The 20521-nt window shown below is 42.9% G+C and overlaps 6 protein-coding genes across 6 annotated transcripts; 4 read left to right on the top strand and 2 right to left on the bottom strand.

Moving 5' to 3' along the window:
• Positions 1 to 3013: 3013 nt before the first annotated feature.
• F5B22DRAFT_652672 (cytochrome P450) lies at positions 3014 to 4944 on the bottom strand (the record flags this gene model as incomplete). Its single annotated transcript, XM_047979646.1, has 5 exons — positions 3014 to 3487; positions 3556 to 3888; positions 3978 to 4213; positions 4269 to 4659; positions 4723 to 4944. The coding sequence occupies 5 exons, from the start codon at positions 4942 to 4944 to the stop codon at positions 3014 to 3016; spliced, it is 1656 nt and encodes a 551-aa protein (XP_047824757.1).
• A 1693-nt stretch (positions 4945 to 6637) lies between these two features.
• F5B22DRAFT_652671 (uncharacterized protein) lies at positions 6638 to 7912 on the bottom strand (the record flags this gene model as incomplete). Its single annotated transcript, XM_047979645.1, has 6 exons — positions 6638 to 6884; positions 6962 to 7051; positions 7101 to 7480; positions 7539 to 7579; positions 7635 to 7700; positions 7759 to 7912. 6 exons carry the CDS (start codon positions 7910 to 7912, stop codon positions 6638 to 6640), a joined length of 978 nt encoding a protein of 325 aa, XP_047824756.1.
• An 884-nt stretch (positions 7913 to 8796) lies between these two features.
• Positions 8797 to 11523, top strand: F5B22DRAFT_631691 (cytochrome P450). Its single transcript, XM_047976637.1, has 10 exons — positions 8797 to 9154; positions 9217 to 9345; positions 9410 to 9596; positions 9649 to 9732; positions 9780 to 9876; positions 9927 to 10056; positions 10116 to 10232; positions 10285 to 10450; positions 10586 to 10853; positions 10927 to 11523. Exons 1-10 carry the CDS (start codon positions 8855 to 8857, stop codon positions 11096 to 11098), a joined length of 1650 nt encoding a protein of 549 aa, XP_047824755.1. The 5' UTR covers positions 8797 to 8854; the 3' UTR covers positions 11099 to 11523.
• Positions 11524 to 11902: 379 nt separating this feature from the next.
• On the top strand, positions 11903 to 13477 carry F5B22DRAFT_652669 (FAD-binding domain-containing protein; the record flags this gene model as incomplete). Its single annotated transcript, XM_047979644.1, has 3 exons — positions 11903 to 12356; positions 12430 to 12928; positions 12994 to 13477. The coding sequence occupies 3 exons, from the start codon at positions 11903 to 11905 to the stop codon at positions 13475 to 13477; spliced, it is 1437 nt and encodes a 478-aa protein (XP_047824754.1).
• A 1944-nt stretch (positions 13478 to 15421) lies between these two features.
• Positions 15422 to 17336, top strand: F5B22DRAFT_652668 (ent-kaurene oxidase; the record flags this gene model as incomplete). Its single annotated transcript, XM_047979643.1, has 5 exons — positions 15422 to 15628; positions 15727 to 16108; positions 16170 to 16405; positions 16464 to 16799; positions 16866 to 17336. 5 exons carry the CDS (start codon positions 15422 to 15424, stop codon positions 17334 to 17336), a joined length of 1632 nt encoding a protein of 543 aa, XP_047824753.1.
• Positions 17337 to 18114: 778 nt separating this feature from the next.
• On the top strand, positions 18115 to 20514 carry F5B22DRAFT_43623 (major facilitator superfamily domain-containing protein). Its single transcript, XM_047971805.1, has 3 exons — positions 18115 to 20094; positions 20246 to 20362; positions 20438 to 20514. Exon 1 carries the CDS (start codon positions 18204 to 18206, stop codon positions 19881 to 19883), a length of 1680 nt encoding a protein of 559 aa, XP_047824752.1. The 5' UTR covers positions 18115 to 18203; the 3' UTR covers positions 19884 to 20094; positions 20246 to 20362; positions 20438 to 20514.
• Positions 20515 to 20521: the final 7 nt, after the last annotated feature.

Genomic DNA, 20521 nt, shown 5'->3' with positions numbered 1-20521 from the left:
TAATATTAATAGTATTTTAATAGTTTAAGATAAGATTAATTATATTGCTAAATAGGAGGTATTAATTATTTTACGTAAATTATAATAATTTATTAAGTTTATAAACTTTTATTAAAAATTTATTAAAAAGTTTTCCTTAATTATAAGATTATTAATGGATATAAATAAAATAAACCAATAATAATAGAAGTAGATAAAAGCTATAAACGAAGCTTTCTTTAAATTTAAGTACTAGTTTATTACGGTACTTATATTTATTTATTTTAACCTTTTTAAAGTAGCTTATATTAAGACCAACGCTTTTAACTTTACTTTTAGAGCTATATTATTATAGAAGGATAATAATGGTAAACTTTACCCCGTTACCTTTTATTTTTAAAAATTAATACCGGTTAAAATAAATTATAAGATATATAATAAAAAGCTATTTATAATAATGGATAGATTTAACCAGTGGCGCTAATATTTAAAAGGCGTTTAATACCGAATTAAAATCTACTTTAACTATTAAAACCTATTATACTTTATAATAACTAAAGTTCTAAATAAATAATAGGTATGGTGGGCGTAATAATTATTTATATATTGGTTTATAATAAACTATTAACTTGGTAAACTAAACGAAAAGGCTAATATTATATTAAAATTAGCTTAATATTACCTTAAAAAAGGGGGAAATAAAGATTAACCAATTAAATCGATTTTATAGGATAAACATTTTTTATATTTTAAAGGATTAATATTTAATTTAATAGCGTTTATACTATTAACCTTAAAATAATTATATAACCTTTTTATATTTAAATAGCTATTAAAGTTTATTAAACTTATTAAGGAAATAATAAAGGATAACCTAAAGTATTATTTATAAAAGGATAAACCTTTTAAGGATATAGAATTTATAAACGACCTATTATATAGAAAAGGGTGCTTATAGGTACTTATAGCTATATAATAAAAAGTAATAAAAATAAAGCATAATATATAAATAGCGGAATATATAAAAATGGATAAAATATTAGAACTTATTATAAAAAATTTTTAGTAGCCCAATATTAAGGCAACTATAAAAGACTTTATATAAAGTTGCTACACTTATTAATAGAATAAAGCCCTATAATATACCCCCTATAAATTACTTTAACCTATAAAGCTATACTATATTTTATAGCAATCGGTTATAATAGATTTTATTATTAACCTACCTTTATTTAATAGCTATAACTTTATTTAGGTTATAATAAACCCCTTTATAAAAATAGAACATTTTATACCCCTAAAGGTTAAAAAAAAAAAAACTAAAGATCTTATTAAGATTTTTATTAAGTATTATTAAAAATTATATAATATACCCCTTAATATAATTTTTAATAAAAACTTTAAGTTTATAAGCTATTTATAAAAGGACTTTTTAAAACTTATTAGTATTAAGCTTTATATAAATATAGCTTTTTACCCCTAAATTAATAAATAAATGGAATAATTTAACTAAACCCTTAAAATCTATTTATAAACATTTATTAACTATAAAATATCTAACTAAGAAAACCTCCTACCAATTGTTAAATTTATATATAATAATGCCGCATTAGCCTCGATGCACATATCCCCCTTCTATATAAACTATAGCTACCACCTAGCTATATACAACCTACCTATAGCATAACCCCATAACCCATCTAATAGGCTATACGCTCATTAGATAACGTAGGTATATAAGGAAGCTAAGGAACAATTGGAAAAAGCCCAACAACGTATAAAGGAATAGGCAAATAAAAGACGAAGGGCTCCGCTACAATACGCTAAAAACTAATTAATAATATTAAATATAAAGAATATTAAAACAAAAAAACCTATTAAAAAGCTAAATAAAAAAATGCTTAATTTCTTTAAAATCCGTAAAATAATCTTACCTACCGCTATTAAATTTACATTACTTAAAGGGTAAAAAATCTATAATTTATTTTATATTTTATTTATTAAGCCTTATTATACTAATAATTAAGCATTATTTAACCTTAACCAAGTTTTATAAAAAATACCCTTAATAAAATCCAAAGACTATTAAATAAAAAAGATTAAAAATTCCTTAAAAACCTAAAAAAATATAAAATATTAAATTAAATAAAAAGGTTAGCTAATTAAAAGGTATTAAACTTAAAAACTATATAAATATATAAATAATGCTAATATAAAGGCTTTCGTTAAATAATTCTATTAATAGAACCCTAATAAACTAACGGACCCTTAAGCTATTAAAACCCTAAACTTATAAACCCCTTAGAAGAAAGTCAGTTATATTTAAAGTCGAACATTAAAAAGGAGGAAGATAATATTATACAGCTAAGACCTTAAAACCGAAAATAACTAATACTATCCCTAGCAAAAAGTAAAGCTATAAACAATTAAATAAAAACAATCTATTAGCTGCAAAAGGACCTACAAGTTAAAGTATAAATGCCCAACAAATAAAAGGGAGTTATAAATTGTATAAGGCCTGAATAAGCATAAATAGCCCAGGAATCTCCCACTTTAGGAGGGAGAAAAAGAGAGAAAGACTAAGGCCCTAGAGACCCCTAATTGATTATTAATGAATATAACTAAGTTCCAAGCCCTCTAATAAGAGCCCTTGTCACATTAGGCACGTATATTCTCAATACACGTTTGAAAAAAAAAAAAAAAAAAAAAAAAAAAGTCTATGCTAATCTATCATGACCAATGATTAACAACATGAAACCATTCACAGTATTGTAAGCTGCTGTAGCATTAAAGGTTAAACGGTTCATTCCAATCCCCTGCGTTGGTGCCATTACTCACCTTGAGGATCATATACAATTGCAACATATTGGTATTAGTGAGGAAGCTTCAGGACTTATCATGTAAATGAAAAAGGAGCAAGAACTATAATACTTGGTGCGATGAAAGCAAAACATATCAATGCAATGATATACTAATAGAACCATTTTCAGCTATCCTTTTTTTTCTTGTAAGGGGACTTTTCCCACCTCCAGCGTCAATAATTAAGCTCAACTGGGTCTCTCTTCCGCACCCTAACATTGAAATTTCCCAAGATAGGTGCATTAAGCCATAGAATAGACTTCATCTTTGGCCTACCGGCCGCTAGGTGTTCAATATCGTAGTGTAGTACCATGTGCGCCACGAAGAGCTTCACTTCTTGTAGTGCGAAGAAACGCCCTGGACACGCGTGCTTTCCGAAACCGAAGTGAAGGAAGTGTTCGTCAATCATCACGCTGGTCTTCTCGTTTCGCTTAGTACCCGCAGACTTCTCAGACGTGCCAGAAAGTGAGCATGGGTCTCGAGAGGGTATAGCATCCGAAACAAACCGGAAAGGGTTGAACTCCTTAGCGTTGGGATAAAATTCTTCGTCGTACTGGACCGGCGTTACTGGCAAACCAATTATGGTACCTTGAGGAAGTTTCATAATTGAATTACCCTGTCGAACAACTATACCGTGCGCATCGACGACCTGTGAGACTTCTGTCAGGAATGGGCCGGTCGCCGATGTGAGCGAGAAGAAGCTGTGAACGAACTAACCGTCCTTGGCACGCCTATGCTATTGAACGGGGACATTCTCATTGACTCTCTAATAGTCGAGTCAATTAGTTTGAGTTCTGAGACTGCCTCTCTCGTCCATGCACCATTGGCGGCTTTCAAAACTCTTGCGCTTTCTTCGCGCAAGGCCGCAATATAACCCAGAGATGGATCTGAGCATGCTAGATCGAGTATCACATTTGCTGCCGTAAAGCTAGTAGAATGCGTGGATATATCATTGAGATACACTAGGCGGAGAGCGACTCTCAAGGGCTTTAGGTGATCTAAATCGCCCGTAGCATAGCTCTCTTCGATACACCACTGAAGGGCATCTTCCTGAGTTTCGCGGTTTTGATTAGTATCTCTTAAAGGTACCATAGGAGGAGCACTGATTGACCCACGTCAATAGGAAATTGAGCACTTACTGGAGGAGCCTCTAGTTTATTAGAACCTTCTCGTCGCTGAGCAGTATCACGAAGCCTTTTATTTATTTCAGATGATGTGATAACTGCTATTGAGCGGAAGATGATGTAGCAGGTCCACGCAATGAAATATCCGGGTATGAACCTCAAAAATGGTGGTGTACAATTGAGAAGTACAGAGCCGAAGAACAGCACCTTTGCATGTATTTGAAGGCGGGCTAAGAGGTGTATGTTACGACCTAGTCTTTCATATCAGCTCACAGCCTTATCATCTTAGTCGCGATGACCACTCACAGAGCGGAAGTCCATAAAAAGCACTGTTAGCCGCTCCGGCGATGATACTCATAGGCGAATCCCACGCATGTATTGTCTTCCACTGTCCTGTCGAAGAGCCCCATTCGCGTTCGAAGCCTCTGTTAAGCTCAGCGGCGATTCGGGGCGTGAGAACACCTAGACTCCTTGTAATCCGGTTACGTATGGTGTTTACTAGTATATTGCTGTCATTTGGTGCGACTTTGGAATCCCAGATTGTCCAAGGCGACTGAATCAACGCTGAATTTGTATTGACTGCATCGAGGATAGTCTCAGGAAGGCTATAGATTTCTCTTAGTTGAGCCTGCGGGATGATCGTCATCCTAGCGCGGTCCATGATGGGAACGGTGAAGTAAGTGTTGCGTTTGGAATACTACCAAGTGTCAGTTATAACTAAAGCGTTCATGAAAAATAAGACCATATTAAAGCAAAATACCTTGGTATACCCTTCAAGAACCCAGTCCTGTGTTGAAACAACAGATCGAAGCATCGAACGCACCCACGAAAACGCTTCTTTGCGAGTGCCTATACTGGGCTGCGACATCCACCACTCCTCGGGTCCATGTTGGAAGACTGACCCCCAGGCCACATACACGCCAAACACAATGAATATGTATGGAAACAACTCGAAATAGGTGGAGTCTCTGTCAATAATCATATTGAGATACCCCATTGAGTGCGGATAGTGTATGAAAAGGCGAAGAACGCGTGGAGAGGTACCGTGTCCAAACAGGGGAGAAAAATGAAAATTATTATACTTAGCTTATATATTAGTAGAAAATAGAACACGATATAAAACATCTTGAAGAAAGAAAAACCCCTTTTATTCTATATCCATGTACCTGTATCAGGTGAAACAGCGCAATATTAGATATAAGTGATGGTATGCAATGTGGTTGAATGTGTTGTATTGATTCATGTGTTGATGTAGCTGTCATTTAGCAGTGACCGTGTCCGAGCAGAATTGTATCGGGCCCCTACCATTCTGACACAGGTTTGCTATGATATCTAGATATTCCTTCAGTCAATATACTAGCAAAGCTTATAGCCCTTATAAGGTACCTATATAGTACAGCCTACCTTGGTAGGTAAATCGGCCGGCAGTAGGCCAATGAAAGTGGCAGCACCCTAGTAGTTACCTAATTACCTAGGCAGTAATACGTTAGTTCTAAGCCTCACGATGACTCCCCGAAGGTGCCCGCGTTAAGCGTAGTAATACTCATTGAGTATTTGAGTCAGTACAACTCAGCCCGCAGCCTACCTACAGTAGTAGAGTCGGGTACCAGTAGTATTTGGGACTTTTGTTCTAGTCTACGGAGGTTGCGGTAGTGGAAAGGTGCAGGTAGATTCTAAGGTGCGGAAGACACAGTCAATCTTCTACTGTATTTAGCTGGCACGTGGACGGCCCCCCTTCCCCTTTTCTCTCCCTCTCTCTCATAAGTACAACATCATATACGTAGCCTATCCCATTGCTGGGTCTTCCTTACGGTCGCAGGTGTCCGTTAGGCCTGCCTGCGGCTAGAACCCGCAGATTTGAGAACACAAAAAACACCATTCGAGGCAGGCTCCATGCAGGTAGCGCGCCCGCATCACCGGTCGGGAGGGAGTGCATTTTGGAGATACATGTAATACTTGACAGCAAGTACCGGTCTTACACTATGTACATGTGAGTACTTTATGCATCCATCTTCCCACAGCACCAGGCATATTAGGACTTCGCGCGGAAACCAAATGACACCATCCACTCCGTACAATCCCCCGGATATCGCCTTGCATATGGGTTTTATCGAAGATGGAATGACCCAAGTACGGGAATAGGTATTTCAAATCAAGCTGCCTATGCGTTTCACAAGTGAACCGCACTTCGAGCCCACCGACGATACGGTGCTGTTAAACCTGCCACTGAACCATTAGTAATCCTTGGATTCTCGCAACCGGCCTTGCTACAAGCTGGTGCTGTTATGGACAGGAGTCAACTAGTCTTTTCTTATTTTAAGCTTATCAAACAGTATTGGGTAAAACGTGGTTGATAAAACATTGAAAACAGACTGGCAGTTAGTAAGATGGTTCCGGTATCGATAATGCCGTTCTGAATAATTCCAATCTACCTATTAACAATGAGAGATACATTGATATTCCACATGATATTCTTTTAAGTAACGAGTGAATGATATATACCTCTATCCTCTACTCTCAATTCCGCCAAGGTTGAATAATCGTGAAATGAAACACGATACGTGAGTTTCACGAGTAGCTTTCATTCCCAGGTCTGGTTGCCCTATATTCCAACCCTCACGGGATACAGTCAAAGCCAAGTCTTTCATTGTCCGGTTTGAAAGTCAATCCTTTCATCAGCCCAGCGTCGTGACAGAATCCGCCTGCTTAGAGACTATAGCCATCTCGGATTGTGAAGGGATCCGAGCGATACTTGAGCCCTTCAGATGGGTTGAATCAGAACGCTCTGGCGCACGAACGGATGATCTTGAAAAAGCTGAAGACACCCGCGAGTAGAATGTGCTGGGAACAACGAGCTTTGACCAGCAAGCGTGGATCGCTGGCGCGCAACTGACGGCAATGGAAATAGCACATTCGGCCAGACTGTTGATATGTTAAAAATCATGCTAGTCTTTAGTAATGAGTCATTCGGATATATGACTACTGGGCGGGTCACTTACAACGCAAGGGAGGCATCTGTCAGGCCAGAGGATGACCCGTGAAGGCCACTATACTTGTATGAGACAGCTAATGCGCTGACAATAATGGCACTGTTATAATTAGATAATGTGTCTAGCTTGAGTGTGCCGAAATACTTACACGCTACCAGTTGCGAAAACGAACAATAGACTGATCTTCCGTCGAGTATTCATCTGAAGTTTATAGATGATAGGCAGTGGAATAATGAAGATCGTGCCGTCTGTGATAACTGAGACAATTCCCAGAGCTACACCCGCAATTGAAGACGCATTGGAGCAGTTTAGGATGAGTTCGGCCGTAAGAGGGCGACCACGGGGACTGCAAACGCCAGTAACAGATGCTCCGCCAGCAATGTCAACCAAGCCGATCAGTATGAGTATTGAATAGCAGAGTAACTTGACCCATCTTTTCACCCCAAAAAGTCTGGTGTATAGGAGAAGGATCGGTGCTTTCGAACTCCAAAGTGTGAAGGTTGTGAACCAATTCGTGATTTGTGACCACTAGTTAACGCCATGTCATCAGTGACTTTGAGTCCACGATAAGGAAGAAGAGCATTACTTGAAGAAGCTGAGATATCGTTGTGTTTGGGTCGGCAAGAACTAATGACGTTAGTGCTAGAAACATTGATCACGGAACGCTGGTACGACCACTTACGTCCAACTAGACGGTATGTAAGGGCAAGGCTAATAATGAGAAATACCAGTGCAATAACCGACACATCTAAGAGCAAGTCAATATATTTCGATCACGACTTTCATAGGGGAATGCCTGAACTTACAGTCATCAGTGTGAATCTTGTTCCAGCGTCGGATTGGAACAAAACGTAGAGCTACCCCGACACTTGTGATAACTATGAATGCGATTCCAGCTCCGAGGTATTGATCGGTCGACACGCGAGTCTCCTGGGATAGTCCAGTGCTAGATGCAGACATGCTGACGTGAAGATGACTATGTCGCAGATAGCTCTTTAGAGTGTAAGTTGTTGAACTCAGATAATGATTGTGTTGTACCAAAGCTTGAGGGCACTGAGCCGTAGAGGAAAAGGAACGCCCTGAATAACGATGGAACTTGGGTGGTGAGTGGGTGCGACGAGTGCAATCGGGGTGTTGGCGCTTGTTCTTGCACATGAAATATTTGGACAGTAGCGCCGAGAGGTGTTAGGCTGGAACAGAACACTTGCATGTACATCATGCTAACAACGCGATACTACCGCATACACTGAGATTATATTCACAACCCGCCGTTGGTGTGTAACATAGACTTTACCTGATTAAGCACAATTTTCCGGAAATTCCACTGGGGAAACTGTCTTTTATTTGGTACGAGGGCTAACAATAGTGGAAAATTGCCCTTAATCAGGTAAATTCTACATTACACGCCAATGGTGCGTTGTGAATATAATCTCAGTGTATGCAGTAACTCACATATAGTTTTAGAAGCAGGCTGCGACACCGTGTTTCGGAAGACTCCTTCCCAGTCAGAGAGTACCAAAGTTTCGCGGTTGCCGGCCACCGGCCACCTCGATGCCTCCACGTGTCTGTGCGATAATCACATTGAATAAGGTCGCAAAATGCTAGCTACTCTTGAGTGACTTCGAAGGATCTCGGGTTGTATGAGACCACACAACTATATTCAGGACTATACTCAAATATAAGAATCAATAACCTTGTTCGCTGTTACGTAAAGAAACTACTCCAGGTAATAAGACTTGAAAGTGACTTCGGACTAGAATAGCCTTATAAATTCTTCAAAAACAATCCCGCGTCCGTGAACTCGCAGATCGGATCTCATCTACGCTGTACCTAAATCCGATCGATTTCATATTTACAAGAGAAAAGACCTTCAAAGCAACTCACACTACACTCCAAGTGACTATGGGTAACCCTACTATCGGACATATCGCCTCTATTATTCCTTCTATTGTGCCTTTTGGCCTAGCAGGCACAGGCTTAGCCCTAGGGATTCTATTTGTACTACTAACTCTGCGGAACTCGCAGGGGATAACGGCTTTACACTTCACACTTCAACACTCGAAAGTCCGCAATGGTCTGAATGGGCCCTTCTTATACTGCCTCGGTGCTCTTCAAGCCCCTTTTCTTTTTGTTGTCAGTCGCGCGCGTGCCTGGGAGTATCTTTTCAGAGGTACCGTTATAATCCAGGAGGCATTTGATAAGGTATGTTGACTGATAGGGCGTGAATCCCTTGACTCTCTAACAGGTGGCTAACAAATCAACAGGCAAACGGTCAACCATTCGAAGTCCTCACGCCTGATAATCGTTGTGTATTCGTCACTTCTGCAAAGCACATCAAAGAACTAGACACCGCTCCGGACACAGTGTTGTCTCTTCAGGCCGCATCGAAGCAGGTACTGACACCAAACTATATTCAAACGTTTACCATCAGCTCTAACCTTCTTTGTGGCAAATAAGATGCTTCAGCCTAATGCTACCATGTGCGGATTCAATTGGTTTGACAGGCGTGGAACAGAAGGCGTTGGTTTCATACGAGCTCTTCGAACACTATTGACAAATAATCTGCCCGAAATACTACCAGATTTGGGTACTATAGTCAGTGTCCGGCTGGATGAGCTGCTCTCGGAATCACCTGTTATGGATGGTATGTGGCTTATCGCATGCTGACAGTGTCTCATCGTTAATTCTTTTTTCAGGCCAAAGGCAGTCCCAGGTGTACCCGATTATTATCAAACTTGTGGTGTTATCTAATGCCGTTTCATTCTTTGGAAAAGACCTAGGTGAGCCAGTTCTGTGTGTCGTCAAAACTTCACTAACATCCCAATAGCTAAGAATGAAGAATTCATGAACTCAGCTTTGGCGTACATTGAGGAAACCCTGATATGTGCTGAGGTCATTCGACTCGTCCCGAAGAGGATAGCAGGGTATGTCCAACTCTCGAGTAACCTTTCATTTTCTAAAAATATACAAATAGACTCCTCGGGGGCGTTGTTAGTCGCCGGCTTCGATCTCAGCGGGTAATATTTGACACTTTGCTGCCTGTGGCAGAGCAAAGGTGTCTTGAAAGGGAGCAAAAGAAATTGGGTCAAACTGTCCCACATCATGTAAGATCAAGTTTTCAGCCTTGTTTTAGGAGAAAAAGTATTTGACAGTGTATGATCAGGCGGATTGTATTCAATGGATCATGGAAACGTCTCCTACCCAAAAGCCTTGGTCAGCTACGCGCATTGTTCATGAACTCATGGCTATCTGGTTTGGGTCGGTCCATGCCCTATCAACAGTAAGTTGCATTTATTGCTAACTCTATAATTGAATAGGCTAATTAAACTTAGACAATCACCTTTGCCATTCACGATCTTTGTTTGCACCCAGAGTATGTCGAACCTTTGAGAGCAGAGTTATTTCATGGCCACGGAAGCTTTACACATACAGCTCAAGGTCTTCCACTTCTAGATAGCTTCATTAAAGAATCTGCCCGCTTGACTCCAGTTGAATCTAGTGCGTATTTTCTTCAAGCCGCTTTCACTACCCCTATCGTTTGTCAACATACCTCCGTGTTAGTTCAGTCTGTGATCATGTTTCATTCTATATGTTTTCTACCACCAGAGCTTACTAATTTTAATTGAAATTCAGTGAGTACCCGGCGTGCTGCTTTGATGCCATTCACCCTTTCGGATGGCACTACCGTCAATGTTGGAGACTGGGTCTGTACGCCTGTTCGGGCAATCATGCAGCATGCGGAGTTATACCCTGAGGCTCTCGCTTTCAACGGCTTTAGATTTGTAGACGAGTCGTGTGTGGACATCAAACCCGGCATTTTCAAGGTTTTACAGCCACAGCCATCCAAATTGACCGACGCCGACAATACTTGGCACGTATGGGGCACCGGTCGTATGACTTGGTGAGACACTTCCTAGCCTCCCTAAACTGCGACTCTACTTGTGTCACATCACTAATCGTATTTTCTTTGTTAGCCCTGGAAGGTTTTATGCTGTCGCTGTGATGAAGGTTATCTTGGGGGAGATCATCCTGAACTATGACTGTGATTTGCCAGATAAGGAAACCCGCCGGTACCTGTCTTGGAGATCGACCATCTTACCCAAACGCAAGACTACAGTCGTTTTCATTCCCCGACAGGTCATCTAGTCCAACATATGTGGCTGCTGAAAATCCTACAGCTGCGCGGGTAGAGTGGATGTGACTGCATGACTAGCCAATAGGCAGGATTAGAATCATGATCGGACATAAAAGGACTTATTTTTAGGTAGGCTGAGTTTCAAGTTGGATACGAAGACGGAAGGTCACCGGATGCTCGGTTACACCGTATTGCTGTCAGGTATAATCGATGGAATGTGATTGGATCGAATATATTATCTTGAGAGTTGTTTGTGCAAGTGGCGTGTAGCCGTGACTAGAGTGTTGGCAAGTTTTGCGGGGCCCTATCTCTTCTACACCCGTCCGTGTTCGGATACTCATGTAACCAATATTCGAATCTGGAGTTGTACCCCTTTCATCTGAGATGTAGTACCCAATTCAATACAATGTTGGGGTGAGACAGTTGTTGGCATGATGTGTAAAAACCACCGAGACAAAAGGTTCTGTTCTGTAGTGTATGTACACTGTGGATTCAGGTTCATCCACCTGTATGTACGTAGATCAATTAGGTAGTCGTGTCACCCGAAATCCATGAAGTGTAGCATGAACCCAATCATGTATTGTCCATGTACCTTGAACTCGGAAGTACCTACATGTAAAATAGTAGAGTTACCCCAGAAACCAATGGCCGCCACTCCAGATGGGCTGAGCTAAGCTAATGCTAAGACCAACAGTGTACTTTACCTATTGCACTGGAAGAAAAGGGGGACCCTTCCTCCTCACCCCACACTCCCTCAACTGCCACATAGCTTTCATTCATATTGTGTCATTATTTTGTTCTATCTTGCTCTCAACATGTCTATAGCTCTTGCCATAGAGGCTCTCCAGCAAGCCCTACCTGACGTCCAACTTTACGTTCAAGGTACCGATGAATTCAATAAACTCAATGCGTCCTATCTCTCAGCACTTGAGAGCGACATCACTCCGGCTGCGATTATCCTCCCCAAGACCTCTAAGCATGTTTCTACATTCTTGAGAACGATCGGACCTTTCGTAACTAATGGCCAGACCACATTTGCCGTCCGCGGCGCCGGTCAACAGCCTCTGCCGGGTTGCGCGAATATCCAGGGCGGCATTACATTGGACTTGGCCTTATTAACCGGAATAAAGCTTGATTTTGACAGTCGTGTTGTCTCCATTGGTGCTGGTGAGCGCTGGGGCGCAGTTTATGAGAAGCTTTCTGGTCATGGCCTAAGTATCACAGGGTCACGATCTGCGAAAGGTGGTATTGGAGGATTAGCTTTAGCAGGTGCGATTCTAAAGACTTCTTTTGAGAGCCCCCATTTCTATTATACAACCATAATGCTGACATTTGTGTTCAGGCGGCCTCTCCTTCTTCTCTACTCGCGAGGGTTTTATCTGCGATAATGTTGTAACTTACGAGATTGTTCTAGCTTCTGGGGAAGTTGTCAAATGCAGTGTCGATAACAACCCTGATCTGTACAAATGTCTGCGAGGCGGTGGGAACAATTTCGGCATAGTAACAAAATATGACATGAGGACTTTTACGCAAGGCCCCTTTTGGGGCGGAAACGTTTTCTACTACCCGGCGAGTTTTCCGAACCAGGTCGACGCCCTCGTTCATCACCTCCAGGACGCGCAGATTGAGACTCATGTCATGGTCAGCCTCTTCTTCGCAGCTCAATTCGGTGCAACTCTTGGTCTCAATCAAGTGTATTACACCCGTGAAATAAAGAGCCCACCCGTATTGGATCCTTTCGTGAATATTCAGCCGCAGCTAGACGACTACAGATCCTTACGCATGATCAATGCGAAGGACGCTGCAGGCGAGCAAGCATCAATGTCTGCAAATGGAAAAAGGTAAAGACATTTTCATCTCCCTTACCCTGTTGCTTGAGTAGCACCTTGGGCTAATTCCAGACCAGGGTTGCTTATGTGAACACTACCGTCAAAGCAGACGCGGCCACCCTAAAGGCGGCAGCGGATATTTTTACTGCAAGTCTTAATCTTGTCCAAGGCTGCAAGGGCGTTGTGTTTTCGTTGACTTTCCAGCCTTACCCCATGTCTCTTTTGGAGAAGTGTCTCTCGGCAGGTGGTAATATTACAGGCCTTACTCCTGCTGACGGTCCCTTGGTCTCAGTTCTTGTCCTTATGAACTGGGAAGACAAAGACGACGACAAGACTATTCTAGGAACAGCAAGAAGTATCCTGGAAGCCATTGATAAAGATGCTGCAGCAAGAGGTCAAGCTGTTTCTTACAAATATCTAAACTACGCTTTTGATTTCCAAGACCCGATCGGCTCGTATGGTGCCGAAAACAAGCAGTTTCTTCAGGACGTGAGCAAGCGGGTTGATCCGGACGGTGTATTTCAACAAGGGGTCCCAGGAGGTTTTAAGTTATTTAGTTAAGTCACCATAGGGCCATCAGAGTGGTTGAAGTCGCGTAACTTTATAGGTCATCTGTTGCTCTGGAGCTTAAGTTTCACTTCGATTACACTGGTACATCATATACTTTAGTTCAAAAATTCGAGCTCGTGGGTATGTCATGAGTGGTGATCCCTAAATATAATCTGCACCCAAAGGCGATAGTTATCGGCTGTAGAATAGCGGAATGACAAGAGAACTGTAAATTCGAAACGCCAATATGAGCGTGTCGCAGTCGCACGGCTTGGTACCTACAAATTGCTGTTCATTGCTATCATTTACACTAGTATCTGGTACCATTTAGCCGGAAAGGTCAGAACATCGGCCGACTTTCTGCATACAGAGACCTACTGTAAGTAGCGGAAATGGAAGCCGGAGAGCGTCACGCGACAACCGCTATCAACAACCTAATGTAGGTACTACCCCATACTAATCATCTATCGGCGACGCCAGTGATGATTCACTTCCCTAGGTAGGCAGTGGAAAAGGCCTGTGCAGCTGTACTCTTTTTGAAATCTAAGTACCGTACTGGAGTGCGTACAAAAGCAATACATAAAATTGTATATATTTACGCTGAGACGCGCTTGCCGCAAAGCCGAACGTAGTGTAGGTCCGGCTTAGCTACGTATGCACGTACCAGACACGTACCTAACGAGGTCTTACTACCTACATATGTAGGTAGTTGTATCGGAAATAACAGTCAAAGGATGTTGTACCGCATACACTGAGATTATATTCACAATGCGCCGTTAGCGTATAACGTAGACTTTACCTGATTAAGGGCAATTTTCCATTATTTTCAGCCCTCGTATTAAATAAAAAACAGTTTCCCGAATGGAATTTCCGGAAAATTGTGCTTAATCAGGTAAAGTCTACGTTACATACCAACGGCGCGTTGTGAATATAATCTCAATGTAATGTTACGACGATGGTAATTGTTAGGTCGAAGTAACTGCTAATCCGTAAGGCTTTCATAGAATTTACTGGGAAAATTGATTGTTGATCGGTCTTAAAAAACGTCTTGCCACTTAAAGCTCCGGCACGAAAGGTACTGTATATTCACAGATACTTATCCCCTGTTACAAACCCTTGCCTGTACCTGTAGCTCGATGAGTACCGGCATGTACTTTCATAATGGTTCGGGACGGTACATTATGTAAGTAGATAGCCGCATATTGTCTCAGCGCCACGGTCTCGAACGAGTATTACTACATAGTACGTAAGTAGATACTGTAGGTATCTGTAGGCTGCGCCTATGCGTAACTATGTATGTACATAGTACATATAGATACTATCTACCTAGGTACTTGGTAGGGAGTATGACTCCGCCTTTTGAGCCGCATCAAACCAACAATCATCACGACGGGCCTGTACCAAGTTGAACATGCGAGTCCTTCATTGTCCGGTGCAACTGCACCACGATTCCTCCCTAGTGCGGTTTGCGTTTCACCTTCGCAAGCTGATGCTGCTTTGGGAAGGTGATTGTGATGCATAGCGAGTGGTAGCGCTCTTAAACTCAGCCAACTACGCGCAGTGGCTATCTAGGTAGCCTGTGGCATTTGGTAGGATACTTGGGCTTGTGATCGGTACACGTAGTGGGAGATCATGCGAGCACCCTAGCCCCAAGTTGTTCGTGAGTTGTAACTTTCTGTTGGTTCTAAAGCGACCAGAAAATGGAAATAGGTACACTACACCCTAAAGTTCCTAGCGAGAAGCCGCTTGTTTTCGCCGACTATTCTACCCACAGCAACGCAATACAACATTGCGTGTGTTATCATGCGGCTTAACTACCCCAGCATAAGCACTGACATTGACAGGGGAACACGAAAAGGACGAGAGAGGTTTGTTCCCCCCTCCTTTTTTCCCTTCAAGGAAAGGAAGAGTTGTAGTCTCAAACTTTTTATTTTGTGAATTGAATGCAACAGCAATATGTTCATCTTAACTTATATGATTCTGTTAGCTTTGGCCCTTGTGGCCGCCTTACTTTCCTGGTTATACCCTGGAACCAAAACAGCCCGGTTTTGGATGTCACAGCCCGTTGTTGGAGTCATACGTTCGCAACGGTTCGCTTGGTTGCGAGCAACGCTGCGCTCACTTACGCAAACTCAAGTCTGGGTGTTTGAAGGGTATGAGCAGGTATGAGTTTACTTCACTCGAGAACCCGCAGCCCCGTTTTGCCAATCGCCTTGGAATATATCTCAGGGAGAATTAAAATACTTATAATCTACATCTAGTACTCGACACAGAACACGCCTTTCACTATTCCGAGCTTGGATCGTGGTCCACAGGTCATCGTACCTCCACGACAGATTGCAAAGGTTTACAGTCTTCCTGAGACTATCTTAGACGTGGACGACACACAAGACCAGACACTCCAGATAAAATGGACTGTGTGGGATAAAGTCGTCTCGAAAGAGAGGCTTCATGTCCATGTGGTACGTAATCAGCTGAATCGCAACCTCACGAACATCACCGAGGCTATAGCAGATGAGATTGATTTTGGTTTCAATCGAATGTGGGGGACTGATCCAGACTGGAGAGGGGTGAAGATTTGGGATACCTGCCTTCGCATTGTCGCGGGTGCCGCAAACGGTGCCTTTTGTGGGCAGCCACTATGTAGGTTTCCTAATACACTATATTCAATCGACTTGGTCCATTCTTACATGTTGAAAATCAGGTCGCGATCCCGTATTTCTTGACTCCCTCAGAGATCATGCTATGAGTGTCTTCTCCGGTGCATTACTGATTAGCTGCACTCCTTGGCCACTAAAGAGTCTATCTGGTGGTATAGCTGCAGCAATGTGCAAATATCAGTTGAAGAGAGCTCTGAAGATCTGCCTACCATTTGTCAAGGATAGACTTCAAAAAACTGCCCAGTCAAAAGCCGATAGTGCCTACGACTGGACACCCCCTGTAAAGTCATCATTCCTGGTGATTCAATAATCGATAGATGACTAACTGGCGCTCATAGAACGACGGTCTACAGTGGATCATCGAGGAATGTTATTCTAGTCAAAATCCAGCTGCCCAACTTGACCCTAAAAGAGTGTGTCATCGCATAGTTCCGATTAATGATGTGTCATTACACACATCAAGTTTCACGCTGCAAAACTTGATCTTGGATCTCATGAGTACCGATCCTTCTCTTGGTTACGTTGAAACCTTGCGCAAAGAGTGCGCAGCCGCGCTGAGAAAAGCAAATGGAGTTTGGACGCGGGATGCTGTGAGTAGTCTGAAACTTGTAGATTCTGCCATAAGAGAATCCATGAGAATCTCCACCGTTGGAACAATCATGCTACCCAGAAAGGTCGGTTCTCAATGACTCAAATAGCGTAGGCAATCCGAAAATACGCGAAGTCTTACCATGGCCTAGGTGGTTCATCCAAACGGCGTTATGCTTGAAAATTGCCAAGATCCAATACCTCCAGGAGTTGACATAGGGATTCCTATCCAACCTATCCACCTTGACGAAGCCATCTATCCTGATGCCAAATCTTACCATCCGTTCCGATTTGCCCAGCCAGACGAAGTGCGAAGGATTCAGGAGAGTTTTACGCCTGACATTGAATCTGCAGAGAGCCAAACGACTCGACATCTTAGTCAGGAGGGTAAGCAAACACAAGCCGCAACTCTTGACAACACTTTCTTCGGCTTTGGTGTAGGTCGACATGCTTGTCCTGGCCGATTCTTTGCTCTGATCGAGATGAAGCTGTTTGTAGCTTACTTTCTACTGAATTACGAACTCCAGCATTTCAAAACTAGGCCCCAACCTGCGAAGATACTGTGGTTGAACTACCCGTCAGACGCAACCATTAATGTGAGGAGGGTTCCAGCATTTGTGTAAAGGAAGGCTTATAGTGGACGCAATTACGATGGATTGGCTATTTCTGAGCTAGGAACGGCATCCCTCTGCTGGTTTGGTCTCTTTCCATTGAGCAATGTAATATCATGCGTGGGCAGATTCAAACTTACCTCCTTTTCCTGTCAGAATCGATGGTGTAATCTAGATAGATTAGCGCGGGCTGAATATACCAGGTCTGCTCAATCCCTGAGAGTCTCCAACACAGCTGACTTGAGCTCTTAATCTCGAATGTGGCACGAGCAATGAATCATGGGCTTCACAAGGAGTGAGAATGCTACAAATGCTTGTCAGCTTAGGGGGGTAGCAAAGTAGTTTCCCCTGTTAGGCAATAGGTGGTGCTGCAGTGCCTGTACTGGTAGTAATTCATCCATTGGGCTCTCCCTAAAGAGCTAAGGCCTTTAAATTATAAATAATTAATTAATTTTTATTGTATAAAAAGTACTTTTAAAATTGAAAGATCCTAACCCTCCTTTAGGTGGCCCGAGGGATGGACGAAAGTGGAGTCCCAACGAGAACTCCAAATGTGCTGTGATACAACATGGCACCACTCACTATGCATATTGCCAAAGTATCCGCCAGCTAATTATCCTCCAACCCAATGCTGACTGCAAGCCTACGTCCCAACAGAATGTCTTACAAAGTTCCCGTTCGGTAAACTTGTAATTAAACATAACATAACATGTAGGTGCCTAACGCCAGCCACCGTGACTGAGCCTTTTTAGTTGTCTCTTCCCTCTCCCACTTGTTCCTGGGGGAATTCAGTCCACATTTCTTCTCATTACCCCCTCACACCACCGATTTTCAAGTGCCCCGATCATCATCTACAGTAGACCAAGAGCTCAAGACAAGATGGCCACGCAACCCGACGGAATCTCTCATCAAACAGCTACGGACGATAATTTACCTAGCACTGCTGTACAACCCGTAAAAGATTTTCGGTTCTGGGGCATCTTTGCTTCTCTGTGTCTCCTCTCTTTCATATCAGCTTTGGATGTTTCCATCATTACCACTGCCCTCCCCAAAATCACAGCTGAGGTTGGGGGTGGTGAAGAGTTCGTGTGGATTGCGAACTCATTCATAGTCGCCTCTGCTGTTCTACAACCTTTATGTGGCCAGGCCGCTGACGCTTTCGGCCGGCGAGTTCCCATCATTGCAGCCACCACGCTCTTCCTTATCGGGAGCGGTCTCGCTGGCGGTGCGTACAATGTAGGCTTACTGATCGCCGGGCGCACCATCCAAGGCGTGGGTGCCGGAGGCATATATGTCCTCATTGATATCGTATGCTGTGACCTGGTGTCTCTGCGCGAGCGAGGGAAATACTTAGGTCTCATGTTCTCTTGGTCAGGGGTTGCAGCCGCTCTAGGTCCTCCTGTTGGCGGCGCTTTAGCCCAAGCGAACTGGCGCTGGGTTTTCTGGATTAATATTCCCATCTGCGGCGTGGCCCTGGTTATGCTCTTACTATTCATGAGGGTAAAGAAGGGAGAGCATGGGTCAACCAAGACTCTCCGCTCAGGAGCCAAGGGTCTGGACTACTTTGGATCCCTCATATTCATACCGAGCTTGATATCATTGTTGTTGGGCTTGATCATGGGCGGCACGCGATTCCCATGGTCTTCATTCCGTGTTATCCTACCCCTCGTGTTGGGGGTTGTCGGATGGGCGCTGTTTCATGTTCACCAGCATTACTTCGCCTCTCACCCTAGCGTGCCTTCACGACTCTTTAGCAACCGCACATCTGTGACAGCATTCCTTCTCACATTCACGTCCTCTGTTATATTACAAATGACCTCATACTTTCTTCCTTTCTATTTCCAAGCCGTGCTTGCCACCACAACCTTGGAATCAGGCACATATTTCCTTCCTTTCGCCCTAGGGTCTCTCGTTTTCGCCGTTGTTGCGGGCAGTCTGTTAACCAAATTTGGAGCATACCGACCACTGCACGCAGTTGCGTTCGCTTTTTCTTCCATTGCCTTCGGTCTTTTTACGCTACTAAACAGCTCCACTACGAAGGTTGCCTGGGTATTTTTCCAGTTAATCGCCAGTGCCGGTTGCGGTATGATTCTGTCCGTTCTTTTACCTGCTATCATGGCGGGCTTGCCCGAGTCCGATGTTGCTTCCGCATCAGCTACATTCAGCTTTATAAAAAACTTTGGGTATATTTGGGGGGTGACTATTTCTGGTATCATATTCAACGCTGCCTTTGACCAAAATCTACGCCTCATCTCGGATCAAGGACTTCGTGGACAATTGAGCGGTGGTAAAGCATACGCTTTTGCGAGCCAGGTGCATGCCCAAAAGGCGACACTTGATCCGCCTGTGCTATCTCAAGTCATGGCGGTGTACGCCAAAAGCTTGAGAATCATCTGGTGGGTTGGCCTCGGCATCAGCCTGGTAAGTATGTTGGCTGTTTCATTAGAAAAGAATCTGGAATTGCGAACAGAGTTGAAGACAGAATACGGCATCGAGAAGAGAGAGAATGGATCAAATGCGAATGACGAAGATATAGGAATGAACAGTAGTGTACAATGAAAAGCTGGCCCGGGTCTTGTATGGGATTTGTGCAAACAAGGTTAACTTCGTATTGTGAAGAGCGAGTACGCTGATTTGAAACACTCTACGGTGTCCGACAATAGCTGTACGTACGCTGTATGTACTTCGTACGGGACTTGTATTTATTCAAAGAGGTTTAATGCCTCCGCTTTCAGCTTCAGGCGTTTAACTGATGCACTGTTCTTACACTGTATGATATACCCATGCTCCGTTTCCCCCGGCGTTGTTGGAAATCTGCCTCGAACACTGGGGGAGTACAATGTGATAGAAATCCTGGTCAACCTCCTGTATCTCCCCCAGATCGACACCCTCGACGAAAAAGCACTAATGTGGCATTATAGGCCGATTGCATTCAGTGGATAATGGAGACTTCACCACGCCAACAGCCTTGGACTCCTAAACGGATTGTTCACGAGCTAATGGCGATTTAGTTTGGCTTTGTACATGCGATGGCTACAGTAAGTTTTGGCAGAGTCCGATAGTACATCTAAGACTCATAAAGGATATACAAAACTAACCGGCGCTATCTTGAGACAATAACATTTGCCGTTCACGACCTTTTGTCCTCATCCGAGCTATATGGAGCCGCTCCGTCAAGAACTGGTTGCGTAATACGA

The sequence above is a fragment of the Xylaria bambusicola genome, assembly GCF_022495145.1.
Source record: "Xylaria bambusicola strain CBS 139988 unplaced genomic scaffold F5B22scaffold_103, whole genome shotgun sequence".
Classification (NCBI taxonomy): domain Eukaryota; kingdom Fungi; phylum Ascomycota; class Sordariomycetes; order Xylariales; family Xylariaceae; genus Xylaria; species Xylaria bambusicola.
This window is presented reverse-complemented; position numbering and strand designations above follow the sequence as displayed.